Source organism: Bos indicus, chromosome 7 (genome assembly GCF_029378745.1).
Source record: "Bos indicus isolate NIAB-ARS_2022 breed Sahiwal x Tharparkar chromosome 7, NIAB-ARS_B.indTharparkar_mat_pri_1.0, whole genome shotgun sequence".
NCBI lineage: Eukaryota > Metazoa > Chordata > Mammalia > Artiodactyla > Bovidae > Bos > Bos indicus.
The window spans coordinates 81207214-81226589 of NC_091766.1; the positions used below are offsets into that span (position 1 = coordinate 81207214).

The window sequence follows — 19376 nt, forward strand, 5'->3', positions numbered from 1 at the left end:
TGACTAATTCAAGCAAATAGTTACTACGTCTGGGCTTTATCGTGTTACAGAGAAAATGTGTTGCTAAAAATATGATGACCCCTGGCACTTTATTGCTACGGTTTAAGCAACTGCGACTAATTACTGATTTTCTGTATCATCTAAGCCAAATCAGGAATTCCACCTAGAGCAGTTACTGCAGAAATATACTGTGTTAGGCCCCAGCTAAGCTTCTGTTGATTTGAAGTTTTTTTCCTACATAAAAAGTACAAAAATACTCACTGAAGGTTACTGAGAAACTGTTTGATTTGACATAAAGATGAAGACACACTTCTTTTCTTAGTACACGTTGTCATTCACAGGATAACTTGCATCACACGCGATTTAATGAAAGCTCTCAAATAAGCGATTTTATTCCTATCCATGATTGCAGACATTTACAAAACCATAACATCTGAGTTCACCTTAAAAAATAACTTATATAAAGCAGTGATATACACAGCACAAAATAGTTCAGGGAGGGGCAGGAGCAACTTTTAATAATTAAAATGTAAACGTGAAAAAAAGGATGGAATAAAAGTCCCTACTCATTCTACTTAAGATGTCATGTGATAGTATTTTACAATGTCCTGTGGGTCAATGCATGTATGTGCATGTGTCCATATAACATACGCACATACAATACATTCTCTTTCCCACACATATACATACACAGATAATCATTTGCAGTTCAGTTGAGGGCAATTCTAATGTGCCGCTCCGTACAGTTGTTCGAATCACGTTTGGACCCGCTTTCTTCACAAAATAGGGGAGAGAGCAGGAAATAAAAAGGTTGGTTTGGTGTGACTGAGATTCCTCGGTTTAACTGTACACTGTGATGAATAATTTTCTTCCGTAGTAGTTCTGTGGAGGGCTGACTCATTGTGGTTTCCATGAGGAGACTTGGTGATGGATCACACACTCATTGTCATGCTAGGGGAGTACTAGGAGAGAAGAATCCATATTTTAACAACACTTCTACAGGCCACTGACATCCCTCTTGGTAAACAATAGTAACTGTGAATTTTAATGCTTTTTATGAACAAGCTTTTAATACACCATAAAAATTTAGCAAGCAGGAAAAGAGTAAATTATATAGAATTGACTGTCCTGAAATGATAACTATTTCCTCTGGAAAGCAACCAGTCCTGTCCTCTCTCTGAGCGTAAGGGGTTGATAATTACCCGGTCCCTTAGCTTTTTTTCTTCTAGCCAGATTCAGGTTTTATGGGCCCTCGGAACAACTAGGGCAAAAATCTAGCCCAAGGTCGAACCACATGAAATAAGTATGAGGGGCAGGCTAGTCTTCGTTTTCTGCTAGCTTGGTTAAGATGGGAGGCTACTCGCCTCTCGGTGCTTGTTTCCTCACCTGTTAATTCTGCTTAATGACAGTATTAGTCTTAAAGGGGTTTTGGGAGGTTTGAATATAAACCCCTTAAAACCATGTATTTATTAGAAACACAGAAATGTGCTCAGTAAATGCTGGATTAATAATTGAACTTCTAGCTGGCCATAAGAAATCCTCACTAGAGCACTGAAAAAATATCAATACTTAAAGAGTCTGATTTATACTTCAGCATATAAACTTCCCTGAAACTCTGACTCCAGTCTCAATCCACAAGCACTTCTGGGCGGAAGTAGGGGCTCTGCTGCCACGTGCTACTTGTCAGTTTGAGGCTGACCACTAGTAGAGGTGAGGCTTTCAGAAATTTGGAAACATAGTCTTATAAATGATAAATAGAGCAGTTATTCTGATAATGATGCCAATACACCCTCATAAAAAGCTTTTTTAAAGCTTTTTATTTTGTACTGGGGTATAGCTGATTAAGTGTTGTGATAGTTTCAGGGGGAGAGTGAGGGGACTCAGCCACACATACACATGTATCCATTCTCCCCCAAACTCCCCTCCTCTCCAGGCTGCCACATAAGTGAGTAGAGTTTCATGTGCTATACTGTAGGTCCCTGTTGGTTATCTACTTTAAGGCCCAGGTATTATTTTTTCTCCAAAACTCCAGATGTGTCTCTAACGAGCAGCCATGTTTAAAAACACCTGGACTCTATGATGATCTTTTACTTTTCTCTAGTTTGTTTCACTTTTTCTATTTCATATGCAGTGCTCCCATTTCATTTAGTTTGTTTTCCAATTTCTCCATCACTTTTTTGTTTGATGTTCTTTCTCAAGCCTTTATCAAGCATAGTAGAAAAGCTTTTGTATATATATATGTAAATAGTATGTATAATATATATTTTAGAAAACATGAATTTTTACCTAACTAAAAAATTTGACATTTGGATTCCATTTGTTTGACTTAGTATGAACAGATGCTAGATTTCTAATTAAAAAAAAAAAGATATGCAACAAGCAACAAAGGTTTACTGTATAGCACAGGGAAAGTAGTCACTATTTTGTAATAACTTATAAGGCAAAATAACCTGAAAAATACATGTGCATGTATACTTGAATCACCTTGCTGGGCACCTGAAACACTATGTCAACTATACTTCAATACAACACATAGATTAAGAAAAAATTAAATACAGCAGTGTGTACATGTCCATCCTAAACTCCCCAACTATCCCTTCCTCCATCTTTCACCCTTGGCTACCGTAAGTTTGTTCTCTAAGTCTGCGAGTCTCTTCCTGTTTTGTAAGTACGTTCATTTGTATCATTTCTTTTTCGATTCCACGTGTAAGGGATGTCATATGGTATTTCTCCTTCTCTGTCTGATTTCATTCAGCATGAAAATCTCTGGGTCCATCTGTGTTGCTGCAAATGGCATTATTTCATTCTTTTTGATGGCCGAGTAATATTCCATTGTCTATAGGTACCACATCTGCTTTTATCCATTCCTCTGGCGATGAACATTTAGGTTGCTAAATGTCTGGGCTACTGTAAACAGTGCTGCAATGTGCCCTCATACTGTTGAGGAATAGACTGTGATGGAAGAGTTCCAGAGTAGCACTGCCCAACAGAACTTACTTCAGTGGTAGCCATGTTCCACAATCTGTGGTGTCCAGCACGAAAGCCACTAGCCACATGTGGCAACTTGAGCACAGGAAATGTGGCTAGGAACTAAAATTTTAACATGATTTAACTCCAACTTAGTTAAATGCAGCTGGTGGCCTGTGTCTTGGACAACACATTCTAGATCATCTGCCATGGGAGAAGCATCTGCTACAAATGGAATGGTCTCTGGATGAAGGGGGTTTCCAGATTAGATGTAAATATGAGCTCTTAAATACTTTATATGTTTTATAAAAAACTGAGGACCAGGGCCTTTTCATACTGTTCATGGGGTTCTCAAGGCAAAAAATACTGAAGTGATTTGCCACTCCCTTCTCCAGTACATCAATCGATGCTTTTGAACTATGGTGTTGGAGAAGACTCTTGAGAGTCCCTTGGACTGCAAGGAGATCCAACCAGTCCATCCTAAAGGAGATCAGTCCTGGGTGTTCATTGGAAGGACTGATGCTGAAGCTGAAACTCCAATACTTTGGCCACCTGATGCGAAGAACTGACTCATCTGAAAAGACCCTGATGCTGGGCAAGATTGAAGGCGGGAGGAGAAGGGGATGACAAAGGATAAGATGGTTGGATGGCATCACCAACTCGATGGACATGAGTTTGGGTAAACTCCCGGAGTTAGTGATGGATAGGGAGGTCTGGCGTGCTGTAGTTCACAAGTCACAAAAAGTCAGACATGACTGAGCGACTGAACTGAACTGAGGACCAAGGTAAAAGGGAATTCCTTTTAATGTGGTACTAATGATTGTGCCTCATGGAAAGAGGCAGATAAAGTGAGAGGGTTTGGTCCATTCTGCAAGGGCTTAACCAGGAACAATGATGATCCTGAGAAGAAGGGCATGAACCTTCTGAAAAGGGAGCAGAGAGAACAGATGATGTGAACTCCAGATGAACTAAGGCAGTGTAGGAATCAGAAATGAGGTATAAGGTATGGACTAGATATGGATGGATTTGTTAATATGGAGAAAGCAGGATTTCCCAGGGAAGAGTGCAGGGCGACAGTGGTTCAGCTGGCAGAAGTCTGGACTGAAAGGCATCAGAGTTTATCTATGGCTTAAACCCAAAACCCCACATTGATCTTGAGTAAAAGTAGACAACTAGGCCTGAAAATGGGTCACCAGAGCCTAAGAGGAGGATTGTTAATTCTTTAAACACAGGTCCAATCAAGAAAAAATCTACTTGTTAATCATTTAATAGCCTCAAATTTCCATTCAGTCTAGAAAAGCTAAATTAGACATGTTACTGACTTTCCATGGTGGAGTACAGTGAGTAGGTTGATAAAAGGGGAGACTGCTAGAAAAGACAAAGGGGATTCAATCTGATAGAAAATGTTTTCCCCTTTAAGCTTGACAGTGGCAGCAAAAAGCAAAGTTAAATAAAGCCCCAAACCCCAAACAATCATAGACAAGGATCTGTGAAGTGGAGCCCACCCTGACCCTGTGCTGGGAGGGGATCTACCCCCAACTCATCAGGAGAAACCATGCAAATCTCCACGACAAGGAATGACAGGTGCTGCCACAAGCTATCCACAGACTTCGACAAGCAATTATATTTTGGTATTTGACATTTAGGAGCAAAACTAAACAAGATAAATGGGTATCAATGTCTTATCAAAAGTATAAAACATTAGAATATGGCAAAACGGGCACAGGAAATTTGTTGTTGTTCAGTCACTAAGTTGTGTCTGACTCTTCATGACCCCCATGGACTATAGCCCACCAGGGTCCTCTGTCCATGGATTTCCCATGCAAGAATATTGGAGTGGGTGCCATTTCCTTTTCCAGGGGATCTTCCCAGATCAGGGATGCTTTCTATGGCTACTGTTATTTACAGTAAGAATCAGTGAATCAGTCATATTGCACACAGAACCTTCTGTGATGATGGATATGTTCTGTTCTGTGCTGTCCAGCACAGCAGCCATTAGCCACACATGGCTACTAAGCCCTTAAGATGTAGCTAGTCTAATTTAGGACCTGAAAATTTAACTGGATTTAATTTTAAACAACACAGCAAGATCATCGATCATTATTTTAAAGACAAAGACTTTAATGGGTATATTGTGCCAATCTAAAAACAGTAAAAGCCTTTAAAGCTTTTCTGAAAGGACTTCAAAGGGTATGTTGGAAAAATTTTCTGGGTAAGTCATAATTAATTCTACAGACCATCTCATTTAATGCACATCCTGAATAATCGGATTTTAAAAATCCCTGAATCCTTTTTTCATAAGGATTATTCCAGTTCATTCATATGTCAAGTGACATTAAGTAATATTGTTAAGAATACATTACAGTATTCATTCTAATTATACACTGTTAAAAGTATGCATATATGCAAACAAATATATGAGCACATTCCCTGCTACCAAGCATGTTTATTGGTTGTTCCTATTTCTTAACACTGGCAATTGTTAAGATTTTAAACCTGTAGTATTTCAAATGTCTCAAGCAAATCTTACAGTAAAATGAGAATCTGTTACAGATTCATTGGGAAGTTAGAGAGAGTTAGGTTTATTCAGGGAGGAAACTGAGTGGAAAAATAGGGTACACCGAGAAAGTCAGGGCCAGATTTAGAAAGGATGGAAGCATCATCTCTAAGCAACACAACTCAGAAAAATTAGCAAGCATCTAATAAAATTTAAAATTTGAAAGTACAAGTAACTGTAAGATGAGGCTCTGAGTATATTTGGAACAGTAAAATAGACTGTGTGTAACTGTCTGTATAAATGATGGGCTATTTGCACTGCTAAGGCTGTAAACCACTTATCTGCTGTTGCCTTTATTGAAACTGCTTCAACTAAGTGAGATTGAGGGAAATCACACAATTTCTAGGAAAATGCACAGAATGTGCAAGCAAAAAGGAATTTTGCTATTATTGCTATTCAAGCAGAAGAGAAACAGCTGACATTTTTTTCCAGAAGTAAAGAAAGAGTAGGTGTTAAATGGGATATCGTACTTGCTGCTGCTGCTGCTGGCACTTAGAGACGTGAAATATTCACGGCGCGCTGTCCTGAGGCCACACGGCAATGCTTCTGTTGTGCCACTGCATCAGTGCGCCATGGCATATTCTAGTGTTTATGCGGGAGGCTGTGACATCAGGTTCTCTTCCGTCAGATGAGAACAGTTTTGGCCTTACAAAGCTGTTGACTGCATCAGTGTTTGGTTTAGCATGTAAAGCGTGAACTAGAGAATGTATTGTACCCACTTCACGTACCATGGACTTCATCGGAAGCACCCATTAACTCTTCAACCAATGCGTGTGCGTTTCTGTTCATACACTTTAAGAACACTTCAGATCTTATGTTTATTTCTAAGCATCTAGATATTTTCTTATTAAATAAGAGATAATGAGATGAACTAAAGTGAAATAAATCTAGTGTGTATGTGGCTATGTAAACAAAAAAATACATGGGGGCATATGTGATTTCTTTGCAATAGCAGAAAATGACCAAAGGCAGTAAGGGTAATAAGAAATGATCTACTGCTTGGTTGATAATTCCTATTTGGCAACATTATTTTAACAGCATGTTTGCTCAGCTGATTATAGTTCAATGCTATGGCAAAGTATTATGCTAAATTAATTCAAGAAATAAGACTGCTTTCTCCTGAGAGGCATGAAGCACTATTTTGAATTGAACCTTTTTGTATTGTTTTCAAAACCAAACATTTTCTAGAGTTTGAACACTAGGGGGCATCTTTGTTTTTTGAAACAAAGACTTGTTTATGATTTCCTCCCCCGCCCCAAAGAGTTTGAATAGTGGCTCTATTTTTTTGGTTCACATTTTTCTACATAAAGTGCGTTGGCACTTCAAGGTTTCTGCCTTTGGGGGGACATTTCCGTCTGTATATGGATTGTATTAAGCAGCATGTGTGAAATAACTGGGACAGTGTCTGTAACAATCAGTTAATAGACGTTTGCTTCTTTCCCAGGCTTCTTCTGTGGTTAAACTTCAAAATAAAGACTGACAAGCCCTCAAAAGGCAGACTGCTCAAAAATTTTGGCTTTACAGACTTTATGTGCATTAAACACTAGAATCTGATTTGCATGTTTAGTCATGGGAAATGTTTTCTTTTTGAATTCATTAAGTAGTTCTGCTTTTCCTTGATGATAGTAAAGCTAACTTAGCAGAGATACCTAGTCTATGTACGGCTTTAAGGCCTTACTCCATTTGTCTACATATGTCTACATACTACTACAATTTGCAATGAATTTCTTTTGTCTTCCTCCTCTCTGCTCTGTTTCTTGATCTTTTAAAGTGCAAACAAAAATGTAATAGAAGAACCCATAACAAGGGCGTCATTCATAGTGGAGACCCCTCACAGCAGGGAGAGGGGGACGGCCGGTGGCCAGTGTGGACCTGCTTCCAGGGCTGCGCTACCTGCTTCCAGGGCTGCACTACACTCTAGGCAGAGGCAGGTTCTCCACCCCATCCAAGTAGTTCTCTTTGGGGGACTTTTCTAGTGGGGACAGGAGAGAGGGGAGGGGAGACAGGCTGGAGCTTTTGGCTTTTGTTTTTTTTTTTTTTGTAACTTTGCATAGCAGCTTGGCATTTTACCTGCTTCCTGGCTTCAAGGGTAGCAAGGCCGGGCCAGGGGAGGGGGAAGCCCCACTCAGCTGCTCTCTGTGCTGTGCACACAGTCCCAAAGGGGTGTGCTGGTTGGTGTGTGCATAGTCCACTTGAGGCCAGAGGGCGAGGCTGGTGTTTACACAAAGTAGATTTTAAACTTCCTTTCTATCTGGTTTTCTGATCACCACGAAAAGCACTCTGATGCCCACTATGAAGCTGGCCCCTCCCTGACGAACAAGCTGTCACCAACAAGGTCTGGGAAGGAAGAGTGGGGAGAGTTCCTCTCGTCTCGGCCCCTAAAGTTAAAGTCACACGGGATCTCTTTAAAGAAGTTTTCTTATCCAATACAAAGCTGATAAATTTCCTCAGTGCTCTTTAAACACATGGTTTCTATCTATTACAGTACTTGTGAATCTGACACGTGGTTTAATTAGTTGTGTGAACACATTTTCCCCATCAGATTGCATTCTTTGAGGTTAGGGATGTGTTATGTTTATTTCAGAATACTTTGTCCTTAACCTAGTGCTCTGCATACTACAGGCTCATCGCATGTCTAATTGAACTGAATTAATTATCATATACCTCACTGAATTATAAAATTTTGTTACTGGGAGAATTAACATAAAATGAAATTAATGTCTCTAATTAGATAAAGAGAATAGTAACTAATTAAAATTAATTTGTCCATAGTCTTGAAGCAAACTACTGAAAGAACCAGGATCTAAAAAAACAAAATCCTATAACCCTAAGCGTTATGACAAACTACATAATTTCTCACATTTTTCTGTTTCCTCATCACTGATGGGCTAATCTTTTGATTTTTTTTAATGCAAAATTTTATGTATACCTTTCTTGTCCCCACTAATCATATATAGCATGCAAATAAAAGCCAAACTAAAAATCAGTGTAATCTTATGTCTAGTTTTAACAGAAGTCAAGTCTAAAATTACAGGAAGTCTTGTCCCAGGTAGAGGTGCTAGGTCAATACCAAGAAGTAAAAGAATCCACAGAACACTCAATCTTGGGTTCCATTTTGGGAAGCAGCTATTCTGGGTAAAAGTTAGGCATGCTACAAGCTACTGCTTCAAATTCTGATCTCTGGTAAAGGTTGAATTAGGGCAAAATGAAGGTGAGATCAGAAGGGTTTCTCTTCTGAGTCTGTTTATGGTTTGGCAGATCCTCCATGATTTTAATAATGGCAGCACGTGTCCTGGAGGCACTGATGCTGTGAACATGAAACCAGCTTGGGTTCTGAAGTTCTTCATTCCAGTTCAGGCATCCTTAGCAGAGAATGTGGATCAGCATCGCTGAGGAAGCTTTTTCACCTGGAAGTATGCTGGGCCCTACTCCTGGAAATCCTGAGTCCCTGGGTCTAGGGAGGCTTCTGGGAAATTGTATTTTTAAAAATTCTATAGGTATTTCTAGTGTGAAAAAAACACAGTTAATTAACTACTGTATAGTGTAATCATTCCTTGAGAAAGATGCCACGTTGCCCTTTTGGTCTCTCCAGTGCCTAGCATATTGCTTTGGCGAGTGCTCAGTAACTGTTACATGAAGGAATGAATTTTATTGCTGCTCTGCTGCTGTCTGGAGAAGGCAATGGCACCCCACTCCAGTGCTCTTGCCTGGAAAATCCCATGGAGGAGTCTGGTGGGCCGCAGTCCATGGGGCTGCTAAGAGTCGGACACGCCTGAGCTACTTCACTTTCACTTTTCATTTTCATGCACTGGAGAAGGAAATGGCAACCCACTCCAGTGTTCTTGCCTGGAGAATCCCAGGGACGGGGGAGCCTGGTGGGCTGCCATCTATGGGGTCGCACAGAGTCGGACAGAAGCTGCTGCTATTTTTATGTAGACATGAAACGCTGCCTTTGTTTAAAACTATAGTCACACAAAAAATGATGTGAGTATCTAGTTCAGGTTAAATGTAAACAACACATTAACACATCGGGCAGGAAAGTCTAGAGTGTGAAGTACAGGCATCTTAGAGATAAGTTTCAGAGCCTCAAAGGGCAGCACTGAGAACAGACTTGGTTTTGCGGTGACCCAGGATGCTTCAGTCACGTGAAGACTGAGGAAAATGATCACACGTGCAACCTGTTTCTAGTAGATTCCTTCATAATGTATGTTTTCTGTAGAAAAACTATTAGAATTTTCATTTTTGTAACCATGTACGTATAATCAGAGTTGAAAGTGCATTTTTTAATGTTTTCAAAGAAATTTCACATTTTCTAACTCTTAAAAGATCAACCTATTGAACTCTAAATAATCATAATAATGGCTTTATGCATTTATTCTAAAGAAGAGCTTCAGAAATAAAATCTGGATATAATAATGTAGTCAAGGGAATACTTACACTCTCACTCTGAAAAGGATTTAAGAAATTTCCCCCCATTTCGCCATCATCCCTTGGAGTGCCCGGCTGATTACTCAGGCTCATATTATTGGGAGAATTCTGTAAACAAGATTTAGAAAACACAGCATTTTTAAGATTTTAATTTCCCTTTTACATTGTACTGTTTCAAACATGGGATCTATAGCATCATCTCTAAGAACAAAGTAGATATAATTCCTACCTCAAACTTCTACCATGTATTCCATTTCATTCTTGGTACCTTGACAGGACCTATATACTTTCCCAAATGAAAATTAAAAGACAGAAACCCCAAATAACTCACCATAACTCTTCATGTTAATCTCAGAATCAATATTTATTCAAAATCCCACCTTCAGTTTATGGAGTTCCTAGGACTCTGGAGATTTTAAGAAACATTTCCAGGAGGCCCATGATGAACACCGTGGGCTACCCACTGATTAGAAAGGATGGGACAATGCCTTCCCCAGGTGATTTTACTAAGCAGACTCAAAGGTCTCTATTTTCATAAACATTTCCCTTTAATTCTACATGCATTTTACATCAGTAACACGATTTTAGCCATTATTTTTATATGAACCATAAGGAAAAAAAGAAAATAGTTAACGATAGTTAAGAAGAGGAATAAATACCCTAGAACTTGAGAATTCAGTATGTACTTGTAGAGGGAAAGGCTCATGTGTGGAGTGATCTAGAATCCTTTCCAACCATTTGAGTAGATGTATTCAAAACTCTTAAGATAAAATGGTTGATAGGAGCTATCCAGTCAAACACTAAATTAGCAGTATGTTGCTTTGTGCTCTATTTAAATTTTCCTGTGTGATTCTAGCCACGTGAGGTCATCTGACACTCCACCTCGATGGGGAATGCAGAGCGGCAGCAGTGCACGGAGCATGCGCACATAGGCCTGCAGCTGTGACAGAGGGACTCTTGCAAAAATAAACTGCGAGGGTGAAAACTCGCACTTGTTATTTCAACTGGAAGCCAGGCTTTGGAGTCTTTTCCTGAGTCACTGCCATTTATATTCTGTTTCTGAATAAGTTTTTAGATTTTTTTTTTTTTTCAAAGAAAATTTCTGAGGATTCTGACTTACGTCATACAAATGAAAATTTCATGAATGAGTTATTCCCAGAAGAATATAGGCTTTTAAAAAATACGGTTATAGTGTAAAGCAGAAACAGGTAGATGAGCTGGTGGAAATACAGCTCGTGTCTTGTCGTGCTCTGCACCTCAGAGGGAGGATCTGAGAACATGGATTCTCTGAAGTCCATAGGAGCTCTGTTAGCCAGTGAACCCCAAGGGCCCAGGAACCACTGCATGGCATAAAGAGGGTTCTATTTTTTTGACAATTGTTTTTCCTATGAAAATGTGAGTTTCCTAAGTATAAAATAACTGAACTTTGAAATGTACAGGGATAACTTGATTTCCTGGAAAAAAAAATTAAGTAAAATTGAGGTGCAATTACTTAAGCTACAATTCACTAAAATAAATTATTAATCAACTGTTTTAAAATTAGGAACGATAATATTGACTTAGTTCAAAAAAGGGAAAATTTATTTTTAAAAATATTGTAGGATTTACCCCAAGTCTAGCAGTCTTTTTGATCCAGACAGACTTGTCATTTCATGGACAAACTGTAATCTTGGGAGTAAAAAATAATCTAATGTACCTCTATAAGGGTATCTGAGCTGTATACTTTGACGTATTCAAAAAAAATAGATGAAATAAGCCCTCTCCATCCTCGTGTAATATTCGGACCCCCAGTCAGAAGCGTGCAAGATACCCTGAGAGGAACAGCATCTCTGACTAAGCTGGGCTGCTCCCAGACTCTGTTGCACTTCTGCCATCTATCAGTCCTTTAAAAATTTTTTCATTTTATATTTAAACATTTTTTTAAATTGTTTATAGTTGATTTACAATGTTGTGTTTCAAGTGTATACCAAAGTGAGTAAGTTATACAAATGCATACACCCATGCTTTTTTTTCCCTAAGATTCTCTTCTCATACAGGCCGTTACACAGTACTGAGTGGAGTGCCCTGTGCTACACGGTAGGTCCATATTAGTTCTTTATTTTATATAGAGTGCTGTGTATATGTCAATCCCAATCTCTCAATTTATCCCTGCCCCCGCTTACCCCCTGGTAGCCATAAGCTTCTTTTCTACATCTGTCACTCTATTTCTGCTTTGTCGATAAGTTCATTTGTACCTTTTTTTAGATTCTACATATAAGTGATAACATTTCTTGATTTAAAACTCTCAAAGTCTGGCTACATTCATATTGATTCCTGATTCGAAGTGTTAATTTAAAAAAATATTTGAAGTTTAAAAGTAACAGTACATTAATATTTAAATACTTATAAAACACTTCACGGTGTTGTTTTCCCTGCAGTCTTTTCACAGCGTGGTGACCCAGCATTAAGCTGTTTTATGAGCAGGGAGTGGTGTACGTAAGAACACTGAGACGGAAGTTAGAAGGACACAGCCTTGTACATAACTGAACTACATATCAGATCTCTGAAACTTGTTCCTATCTAGGTCATTGGGTATATCTGAAAATTGTGAAATGATATAGGACATTAAAAAAAAAATCTGAGGTAAATGCTGTGAAATGTTGTGAAAACAACAGAAGTTGCTAACTGGGGAGTCTTAAGGAAACCATCAACAATGCTGTTGATGGTCCCTGGATGACATGAGGAGGATACAGGGAGAGACATACTCAGTACTGGCATTGTAGGTTAGGGTGGGGGAGCAGGTTACGGTTCCAGACACCAGCCCAGAGCAGGTTATGACGGTCGGTGGCAATGAGCATACGTTGCATGTAACTGCAGCTCTGTTTTTGTGTGCTGCTGCTAAGTCGCTTCAGTCGTGTCCGACTCTGTGCGACCCCATAGACGGCAGCCCACCAGGCTCCCCTGTCCCTGGGATTCTCCAGGCAAGAACACTGGGGTGGGTTGCCATTTCCTTCTCCAATGCATGAAAGTGAAAAGTGAAAGTGAAGTCGCTCAGTCGTGTCCAACTCTTCGCAACCCCATGGACTGCAGCCTACCAGGCTCCTCCATCCATGGGATTTTCCAGGCAAGAACACTGGAGTGGGGTGCCATTGCCTTCTCCGTTTTGTGTACTATCTCAGTAGATTTCATCCACAAGACAAGACTATAGTGCACAAAAATGGTTATGTTGGTCAAACAACTTTTTAAAATAGGAAAATTTAAAAATGTAACACTGATGCTTGACAACCTAGAGGGATGGGATTGGGAGGAAGGTAGGAGAGAGGTTTAAGAGGGAGGGGACATGTGTATGCCTGTGGCTGATTCATGTGAGGTACGGCAGAAATCATTATTGTAAAGTAATTATCCTCTAATTAAAAAGAAAAAGAAAAAAAGAAAAATACAGGTTTAATTGGAGAATTAGGAAGATGCAACTGGAGGCTCAAGAGGATTGTGAACAAAAATAAGCAGTAGTGTTTATTAAAAAATAAGATCGTCTTCCGATTCACAAAGAATGACTAGAAAAAGAATAGGATGAAAAGGAAAGAGCCCAGGAAATAAGAGAAAAGAGAGGAGAGCTTTTTGAGATAGCTGGACATGTGTTGGAAAGGAGAAAGATAGGGAAAATGAAGTTAGTGACACCTTGTATAGCTCAGTGTGAAAGACTGAAAAATTAAGCAGTGGGTGGAAAGAAGTAGGGAAGAAAAAATTGGGAGTGTACGGTACGTTTGATGCTGCTGATTAGAGATAAAGTGACCATTAGTGTAGTGGAGATGGGACAGACAATCGTGGTGCCATCACCCTGACAGCCTGGTTAGAGCCCGCAACCTGGCATGAGCAGTGGGGCAGTCCAGAAATGAGATGCTTGGGAGTCCATTTGAAGATGGATGCAATTAGTCATTTCTAGTACACTGTTGAGTGGCAAGTTTATTACTTGGGCATAATTCTTAGGTCAACTGAAATGTATTTGAACTTCCCTTTGTAAAAGTTTTTCCTTATTGTATTTGTTTGGTCTCCTTAGTTATACTAAGCTTTTTGGGGGCAGAGACTGTATCTTGTTTAACTTTGGATTTTTATAGTCCAGATTAATGCCTTGGCACATTCATGTTTACTGAATGAAGGAATTCCTGCCTAAGTACATGAACCACTTGAGGGCGAAGATTATGTTTGTATTTAAAGAAGTCTTTTGTATTTTCCCACAGTGTACAAGGCAGTATTCAGTACACAAAAGTACACAATGGGCGGTCAGTTAATGCTGCAAGAATAAACAGTACATCATTAGGCAAGAGAATGTTACTAGCAGTAGACACAGTGTGATGGAAAAACTTGTTTCTGGGAATAGGAATGGAAAAGTAAGCATAGACGGCATGGCAACAGATCTGATAGGAAGGTAGATTAGAAGATGGTATTTCATTTGTCACTATGGCCCTTAACAATTTTTAAAGTGCTTTATAATTACAAAGTACTTCCCCATGCAAAATTTTGTTTACATCTATGTAGTATACAAGGTTATGTTAGTGGAAGCTTTAGGAAGATGGCCTTAAGCAAACTGGATATGCCCACCTTTGTGTAAAATAAATTATCTTTAGATATTAGAATATGCTTCTCAAATTTAACTTCAGACATTTTACTGTGACCACAAAGCACAATTCAGCCAACATCAATTGTCAGATACCTAAGATAGCCAATATAATCATGGTCATCTGGTTTGTAAAGGTGCTTCCGAGAAAGAAGTCTCTAATGGAATTATACAATGAATCTTATTTTGAAAACAGTATTTTTGAAGGCTTACCTAATATAATTTCCCAGAGGAAAGATAGTGCCCATTGTATATATTTACCTATTTTTAGAAAAGAAAAAGAGCTTCCCAGTGGTTCCTAAACACAGACATCCAAACTGCATATCAAACTTCTCAGGCCAAGCACCCAAGCGATGCAGATATAATGTCAGGATGCCAGTTAAACTTCTCTCTCTCTTTCTCAATTTGAAGTCTTAATTTGGAAATATCCATAGCTCAACTTCATTTTACTTTTCTTGGCATCAGGAATTTTACTTTATTATACATGAATATAAATTCAAAGTGGAATTAAAAATGAAGGCATCCTTTAATGAATTTCTGTATTTATTGGTATAAAGCAGACTTCTGAGAGAGTCACTCTAGTGGTAGTTAATAATTAGTTCTTATCAGCCATTCTAAATATATATTTGCCCCACAGAGAACTATTTTAAAATTCATCATGACCTAAAAACTATTTAGGTATTCTTCAAAAAATATAAGGCATCTCAGCAAAGGATTAATTTTAGATACTCAGATGATTGACAGGGGAAAAACATGGACATGTGCTATTAGAAGGGGAACTTTCCTACTTCTGTTAAGATAACTTCCCTCTAATTACTTTCTTACTGTATTTTATGCAACTATAATAATGATTAAGAACATCAGCAATGCATGATAAGGGTTTGAATGACAAATGAGATGTAAAAATGTAATACTTAATGCATATAATAATCACTTTTTCAAATTTACCTCTTTTCATGTTGCTCTAGACTCCTTTACATTTTCAAGATTATCTAAACGATGTCAGTTTGCTTTACAAATGTGCAACATCATAATGCGATTAAACTGATTGTTATTCACTGGGTATCAGTTAATCATGTATATCACATCCTGTAAATGAATCTTAGCATGCTTTGAAACCTTAAAAGACTCATTTTACCCTTTCCCACAGATTATGTACATTAATATTTTAAACTTTTACTTAATTGTATCTCGCCTTCTACTTTCAAGCTCTTATTCAAGAACAAAATTCATAATGTTACTCTCATAATCTTAATAAGAGTTCTGTGTGGAATAAAATACAGATTAAAATCACAGAATATACAATACTCACCTTGGAAATACTGTCCATATCTCCTGAGCCTAGAACAAAATAGAGAAAAAAAGCCTTTATTAGGTAAATATTCTATTTATAAATTAAATATTCCTTTAATATAAACAAATGCAATAATCAGGTATACTGTATGTATTTTCCAATGTATGTCTCCTGGATTTTTGAATCTCAAAAAATTACTTTTTTCTATACTATGTGGTGAATAAGTATCATCTGATGGCAAATTCAAAGAAAAATTGTAACTACTTCCCAATCATCTTTTTTTGTATAAAAAAATAACTATTGCTACCATAAATTCCTGAAAGCGAAAGAGCAGACATACATATCCTACTCAATTCAAAATTTTAACATGTGTATACTAATATACATATGTGTATATGTTTATAGATATGTAACTAGATAGCAAGAGAGAGATCTCTTTTCTGAAATGATGGTTCTATAAATCTGATAAAATGTAGAATGGGTACTTGCAACATGACCTGACAATATTCTGAACCACATTTCACTATAATAACCCAAATTGAAGCATTTTTACTATTAAAATTTTGGCAGCAATCAGTAAGTGTGGCAATCCATCAAAAGTGAAAATGTCTTCAAAATATAATGTTGTAGTTTTATTTTAATTCTTAGGAAAAATGGACCATCAATACTAATTTATTTTTGTACCTAAGAAATGGAATCACAACTTAGGTAACAAAAATAATCAAATCCTTGCCACAGTTTTAGCTTTATTTTCAACTATTTACATAATTATCCTGGTATAAAAATATTATATTTTAATAGCACAGCATTCAATAGACAGTCATAAAATGAGAGCCTATTAACATGATTAAGTTATAAACAAGCATAATAAGCTGTTAAATACTAAATGTATATGTAATTATGTAAAATATATAGTAATATTCATGATAGATAACAAGTAAATGTGAAACTATTCTGAAAATTCTATTCCAGTGAGTAATATAACTGAGAATCTTCTATGACCAAATGCTATCTTTTTAGGAATGATATTACAGTGAAAAGACTGGAAGGTTAATTATTTTGCAATCAATTAGAAGGTAAAATTCTAGAATGGTGCTGTCCAGTAGAGTTTTGTGTGATGCTGGAACGTTTCTTTGTGCTGTCTGTCATGACAGCCATCAGCAAATGTGACTACATGCACTTGATATGTAGCAGTGCGACGGAGGAACTGAATTTTGCGTTTAATTTAAAATCAGTCACACATGACTAGTAAACACCGTGATGGGACTGTACAAATTAATATTTCAAAACCTAGAAAAATAAGTATATATCCTTAAAAGTAAAAAAAAAAGTCTATCAAAGTGTAATTTCTTGATTACTGGAGTTACATAGTTTTTCAGAATATAAGAGGATGGTATTTCCTGGCCTAGGGTGAAAGTTAAAGGTGTTCAGTCATGTCCGACTCTTTGCAACCCCATGGACTATACAGTCCATGGGATTCTCCAGGGTAGAATACTGGAGTAGGTAGCTTTTCCCTTCTCCAGGGCATCTTCCCAACCCAGGGATCAAACCCAGGTCTCCCATACTGCACGTGGATTCTTTACCAGCTGAGCCATAAGGGGACCTAGGGTGGGGTTGTGAAATCTGTGTAAACCTGAGTTACTCATGGGCATGGTTTCTCCAACTTAGGTAAAAGATGGTTCTTTTTCAGAGGAAAAAAATTAGCACAAACTCCAACCCCACTGTCAACTTTTAAAATAGTTTATGATATATGATGATGATAAACATACAGATATAAAATAAACATTTTTCCTTTATTTTTGTGTTTGGTCTGCCTACATATACAGTGTGCTGTGTGACCACATCAATTTTTTACCACTTGTTTCTAACTGTTGTGAACTTTTTGCTCACCTTGCAGGTAGCTGGCTTCATTTGGTAAGAAAACATCATTTATGAAGTATGTTTTCAACCATTATTTGCACTACTTGAAATCAGCTTTATTATGAATACAGACAGTATGGGCAGTGTTTTTTCTTAAGAGAATCAGTTTATCCACAATATGATAACCAGTTTTACTTTTTAAAAAGAGACAAACATTAAAAAGGAGAAACAAAATCAAGAAATTCTTGCAGAGCACTGAAGTTCTCTGAGACTATGTCTGTAGACCTTGGGAGATACCAAAGGCCCATTGGGAGGACTTCACAGTCCTCCAGGTGCCCAAAGCTGCAGCGTCTCTTTTTATTATAAGCACTCAGATTTTCATAGGTTAAAGGAAATACCTGTGAATATGAGCTTGGATAGAACAATTCTCACACATCTGAGTTTTCAAATGTTCTCCAGTAATCATAGCAAATATCCTATGGATTGAACTATCAGGTGTAGGTAAAAGCTGAAGCATTTCAAAACGAGCTCCTATACACAGAAGAACTTTGTAAATCATGGTATGTCAAATTAAGGTTTTGTTTTGAATTCATTTCTGAACATCAGATTTAATATCCTTACCTAAAGAGCCATTCATGTGATGTGACTCCATTCCTCCTAATCCACCCATAGGGCCATCTGACCCAGGGCCCATTGGAAACTATTTAAAAAATGGAAAAAATGACTGTGATCATATTGAAAACAGTTGTTTATCTCAATGTCACAATATCTATCTTCAACACTGTAATATACTCCTACAACTTATTTTCATTTACAAGTTATAGAGATTATTTTCCTAGATTTTCCCCCAGCTTTCTAGAATCTCTATCTGCACTGCTATTTCCCTTATTTCATCTTCTCTATGTTCTGGATCTTCAAGCTAATCCTTATCCATATCCAACTTTTCCTTAAGATATCCTTAACCAGAAAGCACATATATTTCAGTGCAAGTGAGAAGAGAAGTACTCTCTCCTATGCTGTTGACAAATTTTGCTATTATAAACCAGAGGTAATTCTTAAGAAGCTGTTAAAAGTATTGGCTTATTAATAAGAACAACTGAACATTATACATTTTTCATAGCAGACAATCTCTCATTGTTCAAATGGACATAATAAATAATGTCATCTTGCAGGTTAAGTACATTTAGTGCCTTGGGGATAGCTGAATACACCTAAGTCGTCTTGGCAATCTCAACCACGTCAGTCTAATGACAATTAGACATTCAAAAGCAGTTATATTTCACATTTTTTTTTACAGTAGTGTTACTTTATTTCCAAGTGAAACCTTACATCTGGAGTCTAGTACAACACAAGATGTGCTGTGGTAGACTAGGTGGTGGAAAAGTCCATGACCCGCTGCTCAGTCTTTGCCTCAACTCCCTGGAATACTTGGGAGGAAGCTCAGACTCCACTTTGAAGATAGGCTATCTATAGTCACTTTATATTTACAGTTAAGATACTGAAAACACTTGTTCTTAAAATTTCTCATGCCCAAATAATTTCTTCCATGTTGTATGGTGGAGAATGTTGAATGCATGTATGTGTGTGGTGTATGTATGTCTATAGATGTGTGCCTATAGATGGGGTGGTGATGGTTACTCATCAAGGAGGCTTTAGGGGAAAAAACTGCCTCAGCA

At 37.8% G+C, this 19376-nt stretch overlaps 1 protein-coding gene across 6 annotated transcripts in view; it reads right to left on the bottom strand.

Annotated features, from left to right (window-relative positions):
* Positions 1–362: 362 nt before the first annotated feature.
* The window catches only part of SSBP2 (single stranded DNA binding protein 2), a 310974-nt gene continuing 291960 nt past the window's right edge, over positions 363–19376 (bottom strand). For all 6 annotated transcript variants that reach the window (XM_070793993.1, XM_070793994.1, XM_019965385.2 and 3 more), the window contains 4 exons: positions 18322–18400; positions 15859–15887; positions 9962–10060; positions 363–962 (listed from right to left, as the gene is read on the bottom strand). In XM_070793993.1, coding sequence (XP_070650094.1) covers positions 933–962; positions 9962–10060; positions 15859–15887; positions 18322–18400 — 237 coding nt within the window. In that variant the 3' untranslated portion in view covers positions 363–932. The remainder of the gene's footprint in view (positions 963–9961; positions 10061–15858; positions 15888–18321; positions 18401–19376) is intronic.